Here is a 22,346-nt window from a genome sequence, read left to right as displayed (position 1 = left end):
CCTCTTTCAAAATATGGCATCACTGAACACAGCTGATAGTCCAGTTTGACAGTTTGAGGTTATGTGATTATTATTTCAACTGAGTTTCAGTAGCGCCGTGTGCGAAGCATCACATTGGCCAGTTTATGAGATCCTTCACACACCAGTTCTGTCAGATTTCAGTTGCGCCGTGGGAGGAGGGCCTTAGATCATCACTGAGATGGGAAAATGTACAAGAGACTTGCGGTGACATATTGATAGTTGAAAATGACATTAAAAAAGAAGTCAACAAACAAAATGGACGAATCACAAAAAACGGCACACGCACTCATAAGCGTAATGAAATACAAGCTAACGTGGCAAATCCTGAATTAGAAGCTGTTTTACAGTTGGAAAAAAACTTATTTTATAAAGAAAATTTTGTGTGTTCTATTTGTTTTAATTTTTTTGCCTCCCTGGACAAACTCAAACTTCACAAAGCGTTGCATGAAAAAAGTAGTACAGAAAGGATTAATTCGATTACAGGTTCATTTATATGTGACGTTTGTAATTACTCTTGCATCAATTATGAAAATATGACAAACCACAAAATGACTCATTCTGGAAAAACTCAAATAAAATGTAAAGAAAGTGATTACTCACGTATGCAAACAAGTAACATAGAATCACTCAAATTGACTCAATCTGGTGAAAAGAGGTTACAATGTGATCAATGTAGTTTCTCGTGTATATATTATAGTAAGTTAAAATTGCACAAAATGACTCATTCTTGTGAAAAGCCATTTAAATGTAATAAATGTGAATACTCATGTATAGACGCCAGCAGATTAAGAATACATAAAATGACTCATTCTGGTGTAAAGCCGTTTAAATGTAACTACTCATGTATACAATTTAGTAACATGAAATTGCACAAAATGACTCATTCTGGAGAAAAGCCATTTTTATGTGATCAGTGTGATCACTCGTCTAGAACATCTACCAAAATGAAATTATACAAAATGATACATTCTGGCGAAAAGCCATTTCAATGTAATAGTTGTGAATACTCATGTATAGACGCCAGCAGATTTAAAATACATAAATTGACTCATTCTGGTGAAAAGCCATCTAAATGTGACCAATGTGATTACTCATGTATACAATTTAGTAACATGAAATTGCACAAAATGATTCATTCTGGGGAAAAGCCATTTTTATGTGATCAGTGTGATCACTCGTCTAGAACATCTACCAAAATGAAATTACACAAAATGACACATTCTGGCGAAAAGCCATTTAAATTTAATAGTTGTGAATACACATGTATAGACGCCAGCAGATTTAAAATACATAAAATGACTCATTCTGGTGAAAAGCCGTTTAATTGTGACCAATGTGATTACTCATGTATACAATTTAGTAACATGAAATTGCACAAAATGACTCATTCTGGAGAAAAGCCATTTTTATGTGATCAGTGTGATCACTAGTCTAGAACATCTACTAAAATGAAATTACACAAAATGACACATTCTGGCGAAAAGCCATTTAAATGTAACCAACGTTAATACTCATGTATAAAATCTGTTGATATAAAATCTCACAAAATGAGTCATTCTAGTGAAAAACCATTTAAATGTAACCAATGTAATTTCTCTTGTAAAACATCTAGTGCGATGAAATCACACAAAATGACTCATTCTGGTAAAAAGCCATTTGAATGTGACCAATGTAAATACTCTTGTATACAATCCGGTAATATGAAATTACACAAAGTGCTAATCTGATCAATGTGACTACTCATGTAAAAGAAATTTTAGCATTAAAATCCATAAAAAGACTCATTCCTCTTAAACACTCAAGAGCTAATCACTGTAGTTTGTTCTATATCGCTTTTGAACCTTCAATTAAAATGATGTTATTATGCCTTCGGCCCTTTTACCGCCTTATAAATTTTCATATCTGCTCACATTTTTAATTTCTCTACTAGGTGGAAACTAAAAACATCTGGTAACTCTAGTCGTATGTATTAATTAATCATCTGTGTGTATCATCTATGTCGCATCCACGGTGGCCGCGCGGCTTAAGCGTTGGACTATAGCGCCGTGGGCTCCAGGTTCGAATCCAGGGTCTGGCAAGTATACATATATTTTTTTAATTCGTGTTTGAGTCAGGGTATGGACCTATAGGTTGAGCAAGTGGCTGACATCCATTTCTCGTAAAACAAAATCTGTTAATACAAACCTCTATTATGTGGAGGCCCATACGATCCTATTAGGATCGGACATGGTCGGAATGAATGAATGTGTATATATAATACAAAATAAGTTTTTTGGTTTGCAACCTGTGTACTTTGTGAATTATCTTATAATTTCATATAGGTAACCAATAGTCTGACAATCATCATGTATAGAGTCACATAGAGTTCGAACAATGCTACGTAATTATCCAAAATTAAATTGAAAATTTACCCTTCGATTCGCGCAACGTTTATGACAAAACTTCGTTTATGACTCATTACTGGCCTAACGGGTTTGTCAATAAACAGAATTGTCGCATATGGAGTGAGACCAACCCAAAAGAGACCCTACAAACTGTTGCACCCATTAAATGCACCGTTTCGTACGGTTTGCACGCTGGTGACATCATCGGTATGTTATTTTATTAGAAAATAATTATTCTTAACTTAAAAGTTGAATATTGAATCAGATAGGTATTTATATTTTACGGTATTTTTATTGTATCAATAATATGTAAAAATAAAGTTTATGTAATTTGTATATTGTTTTTGAACTTTTATTAGTGTTTTGCCTAAAAATACATTTATTCTCCTGAAGAAATTCGGTCACTAAACTTCGCGTAGGTAAATAGATATCAAGTTGGAGTTGAAGACAATCTTTCAAGGTGAAAACTTCCATGAAGAGTTTCAAGTCATCAGCAAACAACAAAAACATAGCATTTGTAATTACCAATGCTATGTTTCAAATGTCTGTGACTGATAAAGACCGTCCGATACGTATTGTTGACGATTCTTAAAATAACTCCCGAATAACCTGAGAAATCGTTCAGACAATCCAATTAGTTGGAGTTTTTCCATTAGAATATCGTGATCGACTCTGTCAAATGCTTTCGAGAAATCATTGTAAGAACAGTCAACCTGGCTCCCCTATATAGTACCTACTGAAGACAATATAATCAGTAAATACCATCAGGTTTCTTTCCGTTGAACGGCCTGCTCTAAATCCATGCTGTTCATTCATTATAAATGACTCAATCCTTGGAGAAATCATGCTGTGAATGATCATCTTCAGAACTTTTGCTGGTGCAGAGTGAACAGCTACGGGCCTATAGTTTTCCACTGATGACTCCATACCACTCATGAATTGGAGTAACCTTCGACATCTTCCATGCTTCCGGAAAGATACCCGTCTCCAGTGCAGGTTAAATATATATGAAAGTCAATACAGCCCTTAAAAAAACGTTGGGACATTACCCGGTCCCAAAGAGCGCGTATTCTTAAGTTTTTTTTAATAAATCTAAACACGACACCCTCGTCAATTGGAAAGATGTCACCGGATTGGGCACCGCATGATCGTTTTCTTGACGTTGAGGCTACATCCAGATTAGGAATACTACTTGCGTAGCTGGACATGAAATGACCAGCAAATGCTTCTGCCATTCTATGTCCAGTCACCTCTTCGCCCTTCCAAGTCATCGAATTGGCAAATCCACCATCCTCAATGATTTTACATAATCCCAAAAACGATTTAGGATTTTCGCGAATGCAATCCTTTACCGATTCCATATTATATTATGTTCGATAGGCCAGTCGAACAGCTTGTCTCACTCTCATACGACAAAGGCCAAACATTTCATAATCTTGCTGACCATGCTTAGCCATCCAGGCTGTATGATAGTAGTGTTTGACTCTAATGTCTAAAAATCTCCCGAGAAAACCACTTCGGATATCGTCTTCCATCTCGACATAGTGATCTCCTCGAAAAATATTTATTAAACACATTATAAGATATACAACCTATAACTACTTATAATTATAATCTCTATGAATTAGTAAGTGGATATATTAAAAATATATCTGTAATAGTGCCGCATATGACTGCATGATCATTTTTTTTTTCTTTTTTTTGCCAAAACAGTTTATCCCATGCAGACAATTAAATAAATACATTTTTCGGTCGGCGGAGATGCATTTGTGTCCAATAATTATTGTAATTATTAATTATTATTGATATTTTCATACATTTCGATGCATCATTATCACACACTAAGGTTGGATTTTTTGAGGATGCGTCTATACAGCCACATCTCGAAAGCTTCAAGTCTCCGTGACATCTCTTGGTTTAGCGTCCATACTTCCATACCATAGAAAAGAATTGAGAGCACTTAACAACCAACCATACGCAGTCTCAGACCGAGGTTAAGATCTCGATTGCTAAGGAGGCGTCTCATTTTGCGAAAGGCGCTCCTTGCGATCTCAATTCTAGTTTTTATTTCCTGAGACTGGTCCCATTTCTCATTGACCCATGTACCTAAATATTTATAATGGGTCACATGTTCGAATGGTTCGCTGTTAATGACAAAATTTGTGTTGGTGTCTGGTGTCGCTGTTTTTGATACTAGTAATAGTTTTGTTTTCTTGAGGTTCATTTTTAAACCATAAGAATTACTGACCTCATTAACCTTTTTTACCAGTTGATGCAAACTCTTTAAACTATCAGCAATCAGCACAGTATCATCGGCATATCGTATATTGTTAATATGTTTGCCATTAACCATAATACCCACCGATTCACCTTGTAAGGCTTCCTTGATAATAGCTTCCGAGTACATGTTAAATAGCAAAGGTGACAATATACACCCCTGTCTTACACCGCGACAAATTTTTACCTCTCCACTGATTTCGTTTTCAATCTTAATATTCGCTGTTTGATTCCAATATAAGTTAGCTATCAGTTGAATGTCTCTTGCATCGATGCCTTTCTCCTGTAAGAGTTCAAGAAGTTTAGAATGTCTAACAGTATCGAATGCTTTCTCGTAATCAATGAAACACATATACACATCGACAATAACATCTAGGCATCTTTGTACTAGAACATTCAAGATGAAAAGTGCTTCGCAAGTGCTCAAACCGCTTCTGAAGCCAAATTGTGTGTCATCCATGTGTTCTTCGCATTTTCGAAAAATCCTATTATAGATAAATTTAATAAAACTTTTAACATGTGGCTCATCAAACTTATTGTTCTAAACTCGCTGCACTCCTTTGCATTCGCCTTTTTTGGTAAAGTGATGATTGTCGATTTCAACCAATTATCGGGAATTATGCCCGTTTCGTAAATTTTATTAAACAAATCAACGAAAATTTCTAATTGAGCTTCTTCTAATAATTTTATCATTTCGTTGTAAATATTATCAGGGCCGACGGCTTTACCATTTTTAGAATTTCGTATTGCGTTTATCATTTCTGCCCTATTTATGCATGGGGCTTGTTCACATTCATTAAAAGTATAGCCAATAGGTCCCCTATCATCATCAAACAGATTTTCAATATATTATGTCTTCCAACAAGTCAGCCTATTTTCTATATCTAATATATTACGTTCATCTGGGATACGTCCATCGGAGATGTGGCTGTATAGACGCATCCTCAAAATTCCTTGGACTGGCCGGGTGACAAATTTTCGTCGCTGTAGGATTGGTTTCCGAATAGACCAAATGTTCAGGAGACGAAAAACAAATTTCATAATCCTATATTTAAATACATGGAGATATTTAAATAGTTATTTTTACAGTACCTATATGAATGATGTATTCATTACCATTACAAAGTGATTTAAAGAAAAGGATGGTTCTAGTCCATTTAGATACAAAAAAATATTCTGCATTAAAAGGTGGATTTTGACAAAAAAGGATATTCGGGAAACCAATCCTATAGCGACGAAATGTTGAAGTTCTCAATCGAATGGGGAAGCACCGAGAAGTTCTACGTAGTATAAAAACCAGGAAACTACAAGACGCAACATGAGCTCGAAAACATTGTCAAAGAATGGTCATTGGCGAACGAGTCGGCATGCGAGAGCACGATGGTGCGCTCTTCGGGCGAAGGATTCCAAAGAAAAAGTAATCCATGGTGGAGTCCTAAACTGGCTACACTGAAAATGGCTTTTAGAGTAGCAAGGACAAAATTTCGCAATTCAGGCGTGGTTCGACGGCCGTTCACTCGACAGATTTTTGAAGCCGCAAAGAATAAGTATGAAACTGCGATTGCGGAAGCGAAATTAGAAAGCTTGAAGAGCCATTCATCGGCACAGGGAAAAGAGAATGTATGGTCTAGTCTTCAGAGATTGCTCAAAAATAAGGCGTTCAAACTGCCTGAAACTCTGACAATCAACGGTCGCATGACCTCTTCGGCTCTCGAATCTGCAGAGGTTCTTCTTGCGTATTTTTTTCCAGACGACAATATTGCAAACGAAACGGACCAACAGACATTGATCCGAAATGCTGCCTCGATTCCTTCAAAGGAAGATGACGACGATAACTTCACTCTCGAGGAGGTCGAAAGAACAATGAGGCTGTTCAATCAAGCTAAAGCTCCGGGACACGACAGCTTCACGGCGGATATCTGTCTCAATTCATTCTTAACTGTTCCTAGCATAGTTGTCGCTCTTTATAATGCTTGTTTGCGAATTGGTCATTTTCCAAAAATCTGGAAGGTAGCTAGAGTGGTGGTCATTCCCAAACCGGGAAAGGACGACTACGCTAACGTCTCGTCATATCGGCCCATCTGATTGCTGCCCGTGTTCGATAAAGTACCTACTCGAAAAATTGTTTATTAATCGAGTTTACTGGAAACTTCAGACTAAACATCTGCTCAGCGAATACCAGTACGGTTTTACCCCTCAAAAGAGTACTGAAGACGCGCTTCATGCAGCAATTGATAGAATCAAGGGGGCTAACCGCGATGGTCAGCTCGTAGTGGCGGTATCTCTTGATATCAAAGGCGCGTTTGACAACGCATGGTGGCCATATCTTCTTCAACAGTTGAAATCTAAAAAATTTCAGGCTCATCAAAAACTATCTATCCGACCGAGAAGTCTTCGTCAAATATGGTGGAGCATCTGCTACCAAAGAGACATCAAAGGGATGCATACAAGGTTCGTCTTGCGGCCCTGTAGGTACTGTGGAACATAGTTCTCGACGATCTTCTCTCTATGTCGTTTCACGACGGTGTACACGCAAAGGCCTTTGCTGATGATGTATTGCTGATTACGGAATCCAAAGAACTTGGTTCTCTAGAGACCATGACTAACAGCGTGTTAGAGAGCGTCAAGGCCTGGGGAAGGAAGGTCAAACTGTCTTTCTCCGCGGAGAAAACGAAGGCCGTATTCTTTACTAGGAGGCGCGTCTCTCCGCCTTCGCTGGTGATGAACGGGCAACCTCTATCTTTTTCTAGGGATTTTAAGCTTTTAGGGGTAGTAATCGATGACAAACTAAATTGGTCAAAGCACGCGGACAGCATCTGCAAAAGAGCAGCGGTGACTTCGCTCAAGCTAGCAAGAATGGCCAAACCCACATGGGGTGTACCTTCTGAAGCTCTTCGAATTCTCTACACTTGTGCTATTGAGCCTATGATCACGTATGCGGCCAGCATATGGTATGAAGCTGCCAAGCGGAAAAACATAGCAAAATAACTTAATACGGTTCAGCGAGCACTAGCGATACGAATATGCAGAGCTTACCGCACGGCTTCACTCAATTCAACGCAAGCTCTAGCAGGACTTATGCCTGTAGATTTACGTTTAAAACAAATCGCTCTCATTTACAGAGCCAAGAAGGGACTCAGATTCTTACAGGTCACGGAGTCATGCGAGCATACCTGCACCGGTTTAAAATAACATCTGATGGAAAGTGTCCATGCGACGACGGAAGCGACCAGGACGTCCTACATTTACTCCTAGATTGTCAAATCTTTAGCAAGGAGCGGCACAACCTGAACTTTTTATTACAGATGGCAGATGCGGACATTCGAGACCTTACGGGGACCATGGTAAACGAGGCCGGAAGAGATGCACTTTTTAATTTCTGTATTGATGTAATAAATGAATAAAAATAATCAATGGTGACATGAAATGATGATTCATGCCTTTCAGATCCAGTGACTGCAATCATATAAGATAGGATAAGTATATGCTCAGAATATCAGTCCTATGCTACATTTCTTTTACCACGGGAAAAAAACTCGACTACAAATCGCAGTCCTCAGTTCCCAATGAATACGACAAAATATTCATCAGAATCACCTCCGCCTTGCGCAACTAAGAATTTTCCAGGGGTTTTGCAAGGCGGTTTCATAGGCCTTGGCCGAATTCAAATTAGCAATACCCGATGCGGGTAGAAGAACAGTTTTCAATAAGGCATATTCTCTCAGCCGGCACAATTTTCATTTGACTAGCATCAAGTAGAGTAGTTTGCGTGCCAAAGTCCTTAAGAAACCTCGATAGTAAATGCGAGGTATCCATAAAGGCATCTAGAATAAAAACGAAAGATCAATGTGAAGCGTAGCAGAGGACGGCGCCGAATTTCGTGGCTTAAGAACCTCCGTGATTGGTACGAGTGCAGCTCTACCGAACTGTTCCGGGTAGCAGACGACAAAGATAAAATAATCGCCTTGATGGTAGCCGACCTCCGCTAGGGGATGGCACAAAAAGAAGAAGAAGGTTGGATTAGGTTGGTACTAGATTAGGTAAAGGTTTGGATATGTTTAGTCTAAAAAGAAAGTTATAAAAGATACCATTACCTAGGTACCAGTATTGTTTGAAACAAAGTTTAATATCATCGTAATGTTCCTACACATTTTGTAAAAAACCCAACACCATAATAAGATGCTATTAATTCTTGTCGTTTTATTACAAAAATATGAAAGTAATTGCAAAAGACGACGTCGGAAACAGTTTCAGAAATCTAACCTCGAAATACGAAAACTTCACAGAATATCCACATAACAATGAACAATAATTATAATCACCAGATTTAGTAGGTAAATTAATTATAAGGCTTTTTTGCGTTTTTAGAGCATTTTTTTTCAGGTTCTCAAAATTTACTTTAATTGCGAAAATATAGCACCAATTAAGTCTTTAAGCACCTACAGAAATATCGAAATTTTAGCACCTTGTGCGTATTTTTCCGATATTCAAAATTATAGTATTTTATATTATTATCGTACAAAATAGGTACACAGACGAAAATATTTATAGTACGAAATTTATAATTACATTACAGTTGAAAGCACTGATATGGGACACAAATTACGCTATAAAGTACGCACGGAATGAAAGTCGTAACTCGCAAAGATTGTCGGAGAAAAAATCTCTATACACCACTCTAAATAAAAAATAAATATAGGTACCTACCTGCAGACAGCGTTTGAAAATTTAAAGTCGATAGATATAATATATTGTAGATACCTCTTCTGACAATGCCAACCAGAGAATTTAAAAAAAATTTAAATCAAATTAAAGGGCTTTTTTTACTTCTTGAAAAACTTTTTTCTCGGCTCACGCAAGAGAGCATCAATTTTATTTTTTGTACGGAATAATTGTCGAATATATTTCAGACAAAAATACATTTTTACCGATTTTTAAAACTATTGTATTTTTGTTGTGCTATACTTTTTTTCGTCTCTTGCCAGTGCTGCCAACCGTACTATAATTCTGTGGCTATTTGGCAGAAGCAGATATGACCATTTCACCTACTTTTCAGGGGAGCAATTTGAATGTTGTGTGTCTTGTGATAAATCCTATGTATTTAGTTATGAAAGAAAGTTAATGAAATATTATGAAGACATGAACTGAGTTTTAATTACTTATAAGCATTTGTATTTAAATAGTACAGTTTTTCTTATAAATCACTTTAAAGAACATATCAGGTTTTGGCAAATTCAATATTAAAAATAATGTACCATATCTCACACATATCTAGGTTAGGCATATTATTATTTTAAAGTTACGGGTAGCTTAAAAATAACATCCAAGTTTTAATCGTCTTCGCTGGTTTCAGCATCACCATAATTGGGTACAGAAGAATTCGTTTCAAGTAAATTATAGAAAGTATGATACACGGGATCTATCAAATACATCATGCTAAGTCCTTCTTTTTTTGAGGATTTATTGGGGCAGGTGCCATATGAGTCCTCGGTATTACAGGAATATGTGGACGCCCTCTAGAATTCCGTAATAACTGCATTGTTCTGAAGGGCTCCTCATCATTCAGAGAGTATTTGAATTTTATATCACCGACTTATTTTTCATACCGTCGCCACTTTATACTATGCCAATTGATCGGTTGCCCTTCAACACACTTTAACTTCTTAATGAAAGTGGTTTTCAGTAAGTCTGAATAAGAGAGAAAAGTTTCTGCTGACATTTCCACCACATTAAACGGATGTTTGCCTCGTACATTTCGTACAAATTGGTGGGATATTAATGTTAAGTTCAATAGATTTTTTTAGCTTTGCTTAGCATGATCCGTGTCGCATTCCATTCTGGTGTGTCCCACTTCCAAGATTTGTGGTCTATAGAATGCACGTGTTCAGATTCACTGACAAAATAAGACAATGCTGAAGAAAAGTTTATGTTTTTGTTTTGCCCTGGACAGGAGTCTGAATAGGCTACTATATTAGTTAGGTACTGTTTCTGGAAGATTCTGCAAATGCTGTACGAAGCACGATGCTATTTGATCAGAACCTCGACCAGCAATCCCTTCATGCCACATGTAACAGCTTGCGGTATCTGTTTTACAATATCTAATTGTAAAATTATAAGTCCACAGTTGCCTTTTATAGTACACTATGTTGGTATTCAGGGAAGGCGTTGGCAGGCCTTGTTGCAAATCAAAAACTAGCATTCGAGTGGACTGACTAGTTTTAGATAACAATTTGTCGTGTTCTTTCTTCTTATATGATTGATCAGCCTTAGCCAAGTGTTCGTTTTTTTTCATTAAGTTCAGCTTTCCTTTCTAAATCATTTCCACACTTAATCTGAATGTGATATGTATCACATACTTTACAAGTGTCTTTACTAGGACTTTTAAATTTGTAGCCTAATTCACGAAAAATTGAAGCATATTTAGAATATTATGTAAAAGGTATTTTCTGTTGAGAAATCCATTCATTTTTATACATATCATACATCTTTGCAATATTAAGTTGCGGAGATAAATAAAGCTTGCTTGTATGTCTTCGAGAGTAGTGACTTCGGTATTTCGGAAACCTGTTAATATGATTAGTTACTTAAATTTCTTCAATGTTATTTTTATTGTGTGGTTCGTGACGCCCTCTTTGGTCACCGTCTATGATTCCTGTTTCCGAGCTGCGTTTTTTCACAATTGCGACATTAATTTTATTTCGGAATACGCCAAAAACATTCTGAAACATCTTCTTGCAAACTTTTACTGAATTTACTTTATAAATAGCTGTAATCATGCGTTCTTTTACTTGACCACCTTTGCTTCTTCCTTTCCTCTCTATTAATTTGTCATTAATGGTAATGTTGTCTGCGAGGAATTGGTCAACCGTGTCTTTGCTATTCATTCCCAGAATTTTTGCGAACATATCCTTCTGATTGTTTTCACTAAGCATGCTAAAACATTTATAACGGCAACAGGACTCTAATGGAATAAACAGCTTTTCAGGTTTAGCCACACCACCACGAGTTTTATACTCTTTGCCGCAGTCTTTCAAGTTCTTCATGTATCTTCTTTTATTCTTGATTTTTTCTTGAAATGAATTCGTGCTTCGAGATTTAGATGTACACGGATTATAAGAGCTGATTTCTTCTTATCTGTTGAGCAAGGGGTTCGTCATGCGACGAGGCAAAGTTTTGTTGAGATTCGGTAATTTGAATATCATGATCTGCTTACGACACAGACATTGGAATCGCGTGTTCTGTGGCTTGCTCATCTAGTACTGCATTTTCGCTGCACCATGTTGAGGATAGAATATCAGAGTTGTCAATTTCAGTTATTATAAGACATTATAATAAAAAAACTGTTCCTACAAAAAACAGTAACTACCAAAACAGCAGCCATATCTTGTTTTGGCAAATAGAATACATTGATTATATTCAATACTTATTATTTTGCCAGAAGCAGATATGGTACCATATCTTGTTTTGGCAAATAATATGACTTGCTTAATTTTAAACATATCTGAAACTTGTTTCGTTGATTATGAAGTCAGTAGAAGAGATAAGCCATATCTGATTTTGGCAAATAAAAATATAGACATAGAATAACAAATCTGCATTTAAACCTCAAAACACCAAAAATCGACATATCTGCTTCTGTCAAATAGCCACAGAATTATAGTATTTGTACTATAATTTTTGGCTGCGTACTATGTACGATATAAAACAGGTATAGTACGCCCAAAATACCTACTATTATTTTGAATATCGGAAAAAATATGTAAAAAGTACTAAAATTGGTGCAATGTACTATAATTTTGCAATATAAGAAGATTTGGAGAACTTGGGGAAAAAATGCTCGAAAAACGTAAAAAATTCCATGACTTTGCTTTAAAATTAATTTTTTTGAATTCTTTAAGCATTTTAAATCGAAAGAGGTACCTAAATAAAAAGAAGCCTCGGAGTTTCTCAAATTCTTCGTAATTTTTTTTTCTGAGAAACAAAATACCTATACATTTTCAACAGATGACAACGCGTACTATATTTTTCCCCAAATACCTACTATAATTTTGGAGGCTCTGTACTATAATTCCACTTTGAAAAGATGGCAACACTGCTTCTTGCGAATCTATTATCTATGGTCACGAGGTCTTGTCATTCCATTCTATGTTACCAATAAAACCCTTGGTAACGATAAATAGTTAATTACACAGAATGGATGTCAAACGCGAACCAGGCGAAGACGAATCTGGTTCAGAAAGACAGCATTGGATTGATATACACATAGAACATGCGAATAGACAGGAGGCCGACATCAACTATATAAAGCATGACAATGCGGACGATTACAGTTCCAAAGTTGAGGTATGTTGATATGAAAGTACACTGTTCTTTGATCACATGTCGTCGCTATAGATTGGTTTGTCGAATATCCGTTTTTGTCGAAATCATCCTTTTAATTCAGAATGATTTTTTGTAGGTATCTAAATAGACAAGAACCATCCTTTTCTTTAAATTGCTTTGTAATGAAAACAGCATTCATATGCTGTAAAGGCAACAATTTAAATACTTCCATGTATTTAAATATAAGATAATGTAATTTGTTTTTCATCTCCTGAACATTTTACATTTGGTCTATTCGACAAACCAATCCTACAGCGACGATGTCATATGAATTACATTACATTGTATTGACAACTGTTATGTAGCTACCTACCTATAATAATATAATAAGAGGAAATCAACTTTGTTTATGAAAATGTGTTGTGTATCTGTGTCTAAAGTCTACCTAACCTAACATTGTATACCTATCTGTATAAATATGTAGGTACCTATTAAACATGCAAATGGCAATTAGTGGTTTAAACATCGTTGTGTTATGCCAAAAGCTGGTAGTCTTGAATTATGTTACGGAGTAATTATTACCGTTTGAAGTTTATCATGATTCATGCAATCACTTTACTAATGGACAACGCACTCAGTACAGTAGCTAGCAAGTAAATTCGCGCATAGCGAGATTTGCACATGTATAGGTAGACGTCACGTGACAAAATATCGCAATTTACATTATGCGATATCACGCATCGGGAATTTATACCTAGCAATATCACCTTTATTGTGATGGCGTTAGAACAGTGTTTCTAATGTCAATGTTCATTTGAGCGAGCGATATTGATATTAAAATATGAATAATCCCATTCGGCAGACACGACAAAAAAGTGAGTGTCATTTGTTTTCAGATACTTCGTCCATATTAATGTCATTAAAGTCATGCGTCTAAAATCAAACACAATTTCTTTGTGCTTTATGTGCATGTTCTATATATATCGAATGACATTGGTTTATTTTTTAGCATACATAATAAATTTAGTATTTATAATATACCTAGGCACATTAAAAGCTAAATTATCGACTTATTAACATTTGGCAGGAACCACACGAGTCATATTCTGTAAAAATCATCCGTCGGTTGTTATATTGTCAATAAATATCGGCTGACGGATGTTACCGACAATTATTAACCCACGATTTTAATTCAATTATACGAGTAAAGCGACCTTTCGTGTGATCGTTTCTTGATGAATTAATACGTGACGACGTTATAACATTTAATACTAGAATAATTATGATCGCAAGGGGTGCCTTTCTCAAAATGAGACGCCGAGAGTTGAAGCTTTTGAGATGTGGCTGTACAGATGCATCCTCAAAATTTCTTGGACTAACTTGGTGACAAATGTTGAAGTTTCCAATCGAATGGGAAAGGACCAAGAAGTTCTGAACAGTATGAAAACCAGAAAACTACAGTTGCTCGGCCACATTATGAGAGGATAAAAGTAGAGCATCACCTAACTTGTCATCCAAGAAAAGATCAGCGGTAAGGGTAGCAGAGGGTGACGCAGCATTTCGTGGCTCAAGAATCTCCGTGACTGGTATGAGTGCAGCTAGGCGATGGCATGATAAAAAGAATAATAAAATTTGTTACATATGTATACGAAAAAATACCTATAATAGTAAACAATTGCAAGTCATCAACATCAGCCAGGATCGATCCACTCCTGGATGAAAGCTCCCATAGCTCCTTCCACTTTTCTCGGTTCTTAGTTCTTCACTGCCACGTACATCCACCAAACTTTATGAGATTGTCAATCCAGCAGGTTTTAGGGCGTTCCTGTAGGCGTTTAATATCCCTTAGTTACCACTGCAATTGCAAGTATTACCGTTATTTATTTATTGCCTACCTATTTTCTGCCCATAAGATAGACGTTCGGTATATATTTCATAAGCTTTTAGGATTGATTTGATTATGCGTGTTTCGTTTCAGCATAACATGATAGACATCGCCAAGATGAAGACTGAACCTGTTGGCCATTCGGATAATTCTAATGAAGATTTCGATAAAGATATAAAACGTCCATTTGAATACAATGATCCAGTAGCTGGATGTTCTTACTCGGATTGCAAGACGGTAAATCAGGTAAAAATATTTTTGTATTATTCATTACAATTATTCAATCAACCCGACAAAATTTTACCATTTCAAACAGGTGTAAATTGTACACGACGCGATGTGATAGATTGTAGATGGGGTCAATACAGATGGCGATGGGACCTGCAACATTCACTCCAGCTGCCTTTAATAAATCAATAATAAATGTTTATAGATTTTTTTTAAATTGATCATTTTTCTGTGTTCGCGCCTGTTTATTACCGCAGGTAAAGAATTCATAATAAAATATATTGAAAAAATAATTAAGACGTATAAAGCAGTGGCGTAGGGGGAGGTAGGCTGTTAAGATTAATAGTGCATTTTAATCATTGTCAGTCAAACGTATTTTACAAGGTTTTTATTTAGGTTGTATTCTTATTTGTCTCGTGGTTGTTTATCCGGTACAAATCTTTCAATCGATTTTTAAATAACTTCCCGACTAGCTAGACATTTGAAACTTTTAGAATATATCAGAACACGATGCCAATGCATTTTTTTACTACGTTTAGCCATCTTTCAGTAGAATTGAATTCATTTTCAGTTAATTCTGTTTTGTATGAAAAGTCATTTCTGAAGAAATCCGTAATCTAATCCACTATTATTGGTTGCTAGGGGTCTGGGGTCGTAGCAACTAAATTATTATTATATACTTACGTGCGTTACTATGGAAATCAATATGAAATGTCAAAATGACATTTCAGTATTTTTTCTATCAAGTACAAATAACTTTTTGATCGTTTAAGCTAGTCAAGTCAAGTTTATATGATTCAACAAAAAATTTAAAAACGTATAAAAAAGTTCTTTTTATCTTGTAATTATGTTTTTATTGAATTAAGACTACAATGCGTAGATAGTGTTCGTTAGTTTTTAAAATTCAATTAAAACCTCCCTAATCCAAACCGTAGTAGATAATAGTAAAAAAATAATCTTTTATTCATATTAAAAATCAGTTTATTAAACAATATATTAAAAATCAAACCTCACAAAAGTTTAGTTACTTTATAGATAGAAGAACATTTTATCTATTATGGTTTGGTTGGCCAGGGCTAAATAAACATATAAAAACAAACCAATTACATCGGAACATAGCCCTCACATCCTGAAGTGGGGCCCCAGGCTAGGATTTTTGGCGCACCCCCTACCTATCGCTAAAGATAATGGCAGTGTGACGCTCTAAAGTAGCGTTTTCCAAATGGTGTGCGCGGTAAAATTAATGTGTATATTTAGTGTTTTTTTGTATCTTTTAATACATCCATTTGAATTATGGAGATGTCGAGTATCGATACACAATTAAAAATTGTATCGTACAACCACATAATTTTAATTAATAAAAATATCATCGAAGAAAAATAGCGATACAGGCGACTTATCTGTTCGACTCGCCACGCCGGGCCCTTCCTGAGCCCGGGCTTCCAGGCTAGAGCCCTGTCAGCCCCCCCTTTGTGGGGGCCATGCATCTGAAATATATATTCTAAATTCAACGAAAACAAAATACGTATGTCTGAAAAAGTGTGACTATTTTTGTCGGATCGCCCATAATATATCTCGGACTGTTATGGTATTGGTTTGTTTTAGGCAGGGTTTAATTGAATTTTAAAAAGTTACAATCACCGTCTTCAAATTTGTTTTTAGTTCAATGAAAACAATTAAATATTACTAACAAAGTTTAGTATACTTACACTATTTATGTCGAATCTTAACAGCCTACCTCCACCCCTCGCCACTGGTATAAACTTAATTTATACTAGCTGCACGGAATTATTCCCTATGTGAGCAAACATGGTGTGATGTCAGATTTGTTAATTGGCATATTTCATAGTGGACATTTTAATACTAGGTAACTAAAAGTGAAATTATATAATTTATGTACCTTATTACTCTGAGCTATTTTTTACTAGGTGGAGACTTGTAGGCCAGCTATTTTTGAAATAAAATAAATCCATAAGTAAATATGAAATAAGAACAAAATGATAAATATTTGTGAAAACTTACCAAAATCACATGTATCTCGAGTATAATATACTCGAAAAAATATTATTTTCACACAAAAATGATAATATTGTTTAGAAAATAAATACACACTGTTTATTCAACAGTTATGACGTTTACAAGTACGCACGGGTTAACTTGGCCATGGCCCGACGCGACATACATGCTTTGACGAGTTAACTCGGCTCTGGCAGTGATTAAGTTACAGATTATCTGGTGGAGTCCTGACCACCGGGGAAAATATAGATACCAGTTTTGTAAAAAGGCGCTAAAGATGTTGGGCTTTGTCTTGCGTACTTCCCGGGCATTTTCGGGTGTTACGGTACTAAAAATTCTCTATAACTCCTTAGTTAGAAGCAGACTTGAGAGTGGGTCTATCGTTTGGGCCCCGCATCAGTTGAAGTACGGCTTTATGGTGGAGAGAGTCCAAAAGAAATTTTTAAGACACCTTTACTTTCGGCTGTATTGATATTATCCGTGGCTCTATCCGACTGATTTTCTCTCAGGGATGCTTAAATACTGTAGCTTAAAATTTAGAAGGGATCTTTATTTAGCTACATATTTTTTCGACTTATACGCGGCGTAAATGTGAACTCTGCCATTCTTGGTAGTGTTTGCTTGTGTGTCTCTGATAATTACCTTAGGAATCGAGGGCATCCGTTGTTTGTTCTCCCACGGTGCAGAACTAACCTACCATTAGTAATGCCAATTGGGATTGGGTTTTATAAGTTTTTAAGATAGGTTCTATCAAATTTCACTCTGTGTGCTTCCATCTACTTTTATTTTGTTATTTTTTTTTATTTCTTATTTTATTACGTATTCTCTGTATTTTTATTTTTAAAAATTATTAACACTTATTTTATGTCATGTCGTGAACGCTTTGAATTTATAATTTGTTATGTTTATTATTATGTAAAATAAATTTGATTTGATTTGATTTGAAAATAGTCACAAATCCAGCGCAATTTTGTTAGGTAATTGTTTTTGAATTTGTTGCAAACGCCTGCTGTGCTGAATATTCTTTAGTTGAAAATGTCCCTCTGAGGCGGAAGAAACCGGTCCAGATATTAAATACCTAAATGAGAAATAAGTAGGATTAAAATTTGCTTTTTATTAAATTAAATTAATAAGAAAAGCTAAGCTTAGCTGATAATAATTTGGCATAGTAATATGACATAGGATTTATTTAGTCGTGTACAATGTTATTGTTAAATAAAACCTATTTAGGTGACAACCGATAGTAAATCCTTTAGATGTTCTAAAGTCGATTACAATTAGATAATTAAATAACACCCTGAATCTATCCACTGCTGGAGGAAGGCTTTTCCATGCTGATTCCACTTCTCTTCGTCCTGTGCATTACGTTGCCACCTACTTCCGCAGAACTTTATCATTAAATCAATCCAGCGGCCGCTAGGCTTACTTTGCGGACGATTTGTACCTCTGGATGACTAGATTTTCCAACGATTGTCCCTTCTTCGAGCTATGTGTCCAACCCATTTCCATTTGATGTCTTTAGAGAATTCTATTACTTCGCAAACCCTTGTCTGTTTACTTATCCATTCATTACTCTTTTTGTCCTTTCGCATTAAGCCCAGCATGTACCTCTTCATACCACGTTGTGCTACTGTAAGTAATAAGTAAGAAATATAATGTAAGGCAAACATAGGTAATTAATCGTAAAATACTGTTTTGCAGATTTCTCAGCAGATATGCTTCACAGAAAGTCCCAATAACTATGAGAGCTCACCATCTAGCACCAGTAAGGACACATTTAGTAAAGTGGAAAATCTCATCAAACTAAGTAAAATCCAAGATGAAAAGCATTCAAATATAACTATTGATGAGCAAAGCATCAAACAAGAAGTAAAGTTTCTTTGCTTTCAGAAAGTGGTACAAATAAAATTGAAAAGAATTCTACCTTTTCCACGTAATTTTATCTGCAGTAGTTGTTACGAAGTGTTTGGATCCTCAAATACTCTAAAAAGTCACCAAATATCATGCAAGATGATTGAAAACTTCAAAACAAATAAAAACAGTCCTACTGGGAAAAATAAAGACAATAGCGATAAATCTGGTCCATTTGAAGAATTGCAGCTTCCATCTCTTAGTATACATAAACCGATACATACTATTGAAAAACCATATCATTGTGACGTGTGTCCATTTACATGTTCTCAGGTCAATAATTTAAAAAGGCATAAACTGACACATACTGGCGAAAAATTATATGAATGCGATGTGTGTTCACATAAATTCTGGCAGTTTAGTAATCTAAAAACACATAAAATGACGCATACTGGTGAAAAACCATTTCAATGCGAAGTTTGTTTATATAAATGTACGACGCAAGGTTATCTTAAAAGACATAATAAGATACATACTGGCGAAAAGCCTTACCAATGCAATATATGTTCATTTAGTTGCACCCAACGAGGTAATCTTAAATTACATAAAATGGCACATACTGGCGAACGACCATATCAGTGCGATTTATGTTCAATTAAATTCAGACAGCTCAGTGATTTAAAATTGCATAAAAGAACACACACGGGTGAAAAGCCCTACGAGTGTGATGTATGTTCTTTTAAATGCTCGCAGTTAGGTAATCTCAAAATGCATAAAATGACACGTCATAGTGCTGAGAAGCCATTTGAATGTGATAGTTGTTCGTTTAAATTTTCCACGAAAGGTAGTCTTAAAAGACATAAAATTACACATACAGTCGAAAAAGTGTACACATGTGCTGTGTGTTCATCTAAGTGCATGACAAAAGGTTATCTCAAAACACATACTGGTGAAAAACTATATAAATGCAATAATTGTTTATAGACAGTCTTGTCACTTTAAAAGACGTGAGTTTATTTTTAATTATACTGTTGAAAAAATACCGGAATTATTTGTTTATATATAGGTAGGTACTGTTACACTTCCAAATGGTCCCCATTTGGGTATGTCTCTGTGGATCTGGAGAAGCCCGAATCAGTATCAAGCCTACAAATAGTAAGGGTTGATTGCGAAAATAAATAATAATAAACCGGCAACGCTGTACTTGTTTGGCGCCAAAATTTAATATTGGCAACGCCAGTGCTCGTCCGTAGTCATTTGGCGTCTTGCGAAACTCAAACATATAGCCGTGTGTATTATGCCCCAAAAAAATAACTGTCTACGAACATTGTACACACGGTTATACGTTTGAGTTTCGCAAGACGCCGCCGCGCCGCTCCCGCGCGACCACTGCGTTCTTGCACTAAACATGATTAACTCGCGCTACGCATTCATGAAATTATAAAAATGTAACTTAATAGTGTTACACAAAATAAACCTTGCCGTTTCTGAATAAAATTCCGATGTTTTAATTTGATCACCTTCGAAGTCCTAATGACAGACGAAAAACCATCACACTGAGCGGGAGACGAATGCCTCTTCTCGCTCCCGACTTGGACGGAGATGACAGTACTGATGATTGGGTAGCAAACATATTAAATTTAAATAATAATCACTAAGACTAAATCTATACCTACTGTAATTAATTACAACCCGGTAACTCTGAGACAGTGAGATGAATCGAGTAAAATCATACCTACAACCCAAGTCTTGTCAGCAAATGCCAGTCGAACTGCATGCACTGCAATATAGGAGCTGATCGCAATTTATTGAACATTTATTTTATCTACATTCAGCGCAGTATCCAATTGTGCAGTTTTTGACATGCTATTGTGGATTCGCTGCCAAGCTATATGAGATTGTCCATGTGGCGGAGAACTACAGGATGCAAACCATATCTGGGAATGTGGAGAATGTGCTCAGGGAGGGAAGCTTAGTCGGGCTAACCAATTGTTGGGCCTGTCGGGCCGTCCTACCTGGTTGCCACAAAAGCTAAATTAATTGCATTCAAAATTGCGACATCTTATTGCGGACGTGAAGATCTCTTCACATTGTTTTGTTTGTCCGTATTGTTTTAGTTCTGTTTTTTTTTGCATCTTATAATTATCATTCAAGTCATTATTTTTTCTTAACGTTTCGAAAACTTGGCGATGTCAGCTTTGGGTATCTGCTCCTGATTCATTTCAAACAACTGCTGATACTTCACGGCCAAACGTAGGGCCTCGTAATACGCTCAAATAAGACCGAGTGTGTTCGGGGTGGATTGATTTGGATTGGTTTGGAGGGTACATGTTTGTGTTGTGCCACCGCCATCTTTAGATTAAAAAAGCCTGATCATAACTTTTTGCACAAGCAACGAGTGGTCTACTTTCATACTATTTTTTAATAAAAAAAAACTTGCAAGTAGAGTTTGGTATTCTATAATGACTGGAGTATAAATAAGTTATTAGTTATTGTCGTTTAGAATCGTCTGTCACATTGACAAACGTCCTAGTGTATTATGATATTATACACAAGAAGTTTACATACTTTGATCGTCACTTCCAATTATTAATAACACATAACCACTAAACTAGGTAAACTCCAAGGTCTCCAAGATACGTTAAAATAATCTGAAAGAAATCTGAAACTAATAATACTCCGACAAGTGAACACGACAGACGCGTCAGTATGAGCACTCTATAGATAATGACAGGTCATCCATAGACAACGGGAGGGGCGAAAAGTAGGACCAGTCGTGTAATGTATCGGCTTTCTTTTCAGTGGGGAATGGTGTATTGCGTCTGCAAAGAACTCGCGTTTGACGTCAACCAGCTGGAGGTGAACCTCGAGTTTAATTTCAGTGAGATGCGTAGCCGGATACTGAAGGAAACATCATACATTTTTGTAATCACATAAAAAAAAACAATTCTAAGCTCGCTTATTTTATAACAATATATAATTATTGTGGCTAGCTGTCTAATTGTATGTTATAAGGACATTTTTTGAATGAAAGTTTGACATCCTAGGATGTTCTTAAACAATTTGTAAAAAATATAAACTTATCGTTAGTATTATGCTAAAATAATTATAAAAAGTCGCAGGAAAGAACTTAATAAAAAAAATAACCTAAGAATCGCAACTGAATTCGTCTGTGGTCTCCTGTTTTATATAGGTGCGCATCTCAGTTCTGTTTTGATGGCTAGTTGTTACATCAAACTTGTCTTCGGTATCAGATTGACCTTCACATTCTTGCTTGACTTCCATGTTTGCGTATTAACAATCGTAGGTATGCAATGTGCTAGAGATAACTTGACAACTTTCTCTTCTGTTGTAAGTATCTA

The 22,346-nt window shown here is 35.9% G+C and overlaps 1 protein-coding gene across 1 annotated transcript; it reads left to right on the top strand.

The window, feature by feature from the left end:
- Positions 1 to 11,846: 11,846 nt before the first annotated feature.
- On the top strand, positions 11,847 to 21,921 carry LOC147074136 (uncharacterized). The gene is made up of 3 exons (XM_085943911.1): positions 11,847 to 13,025; positions 14,983 to 15,135; positions 21,787 to 21,921. The coding sequence occupies exons 1-3, from the start codon at positions 12,876 to 12,878 to the stop codon at positions 21,919 to 21,921; spliced, it is 438 nt and encodes a 145-aa protein (XP_085800037.1). The 5' UTR covers positions 11,847 to 12,875.
- Positions 21,922 to 22,346: the final 425 nt, after the last annotated feature.

The sequence above is a fragment of the Rhyacophila brunnea genome, unplaced genomic scaffold (assembly GCF_057557595.1).
Source record: "Rhyacophila brunnea isolate RB1 unplaced genomic scaffold, BYU_Rbru_1.0 scaffold_16, whole genome shotgun sequence".
Taxonomy (NCBI): domain Eukaryota; kingdom Metazoa; phylum Arthropoda; class Insecta; order Trichoptera; family Rhyacophilidae; genus Rhyacophila; species Rhyacophila brunnea.
This window is presented reverse-complemented; position numbering and strand designations above follow the sequence as displayed.

Coding starts and splice junctions, on each gene's coding strand:
- LOC147074136 (XM_085943911.1), top strand. CDS start 12,876: ATGGATGTCAAACGCGAACCAGGCGAAGACGAATCTGGTTCAGAAAGA. Junction 13,026..14,982: donor ATTACAGTTCCAAAGTTGAG/GTATGTTGATAT, acceptor GTTTCGTTTCAG/CATAACATGATAGACATCGC. Junction 15,136..21,786: donor ATTGCAAGACGGTAAATCAG/GTAAAAATATTT, acceptor CTTTCTTTTCAG/TGGGGAATGGTGTATTGCGT.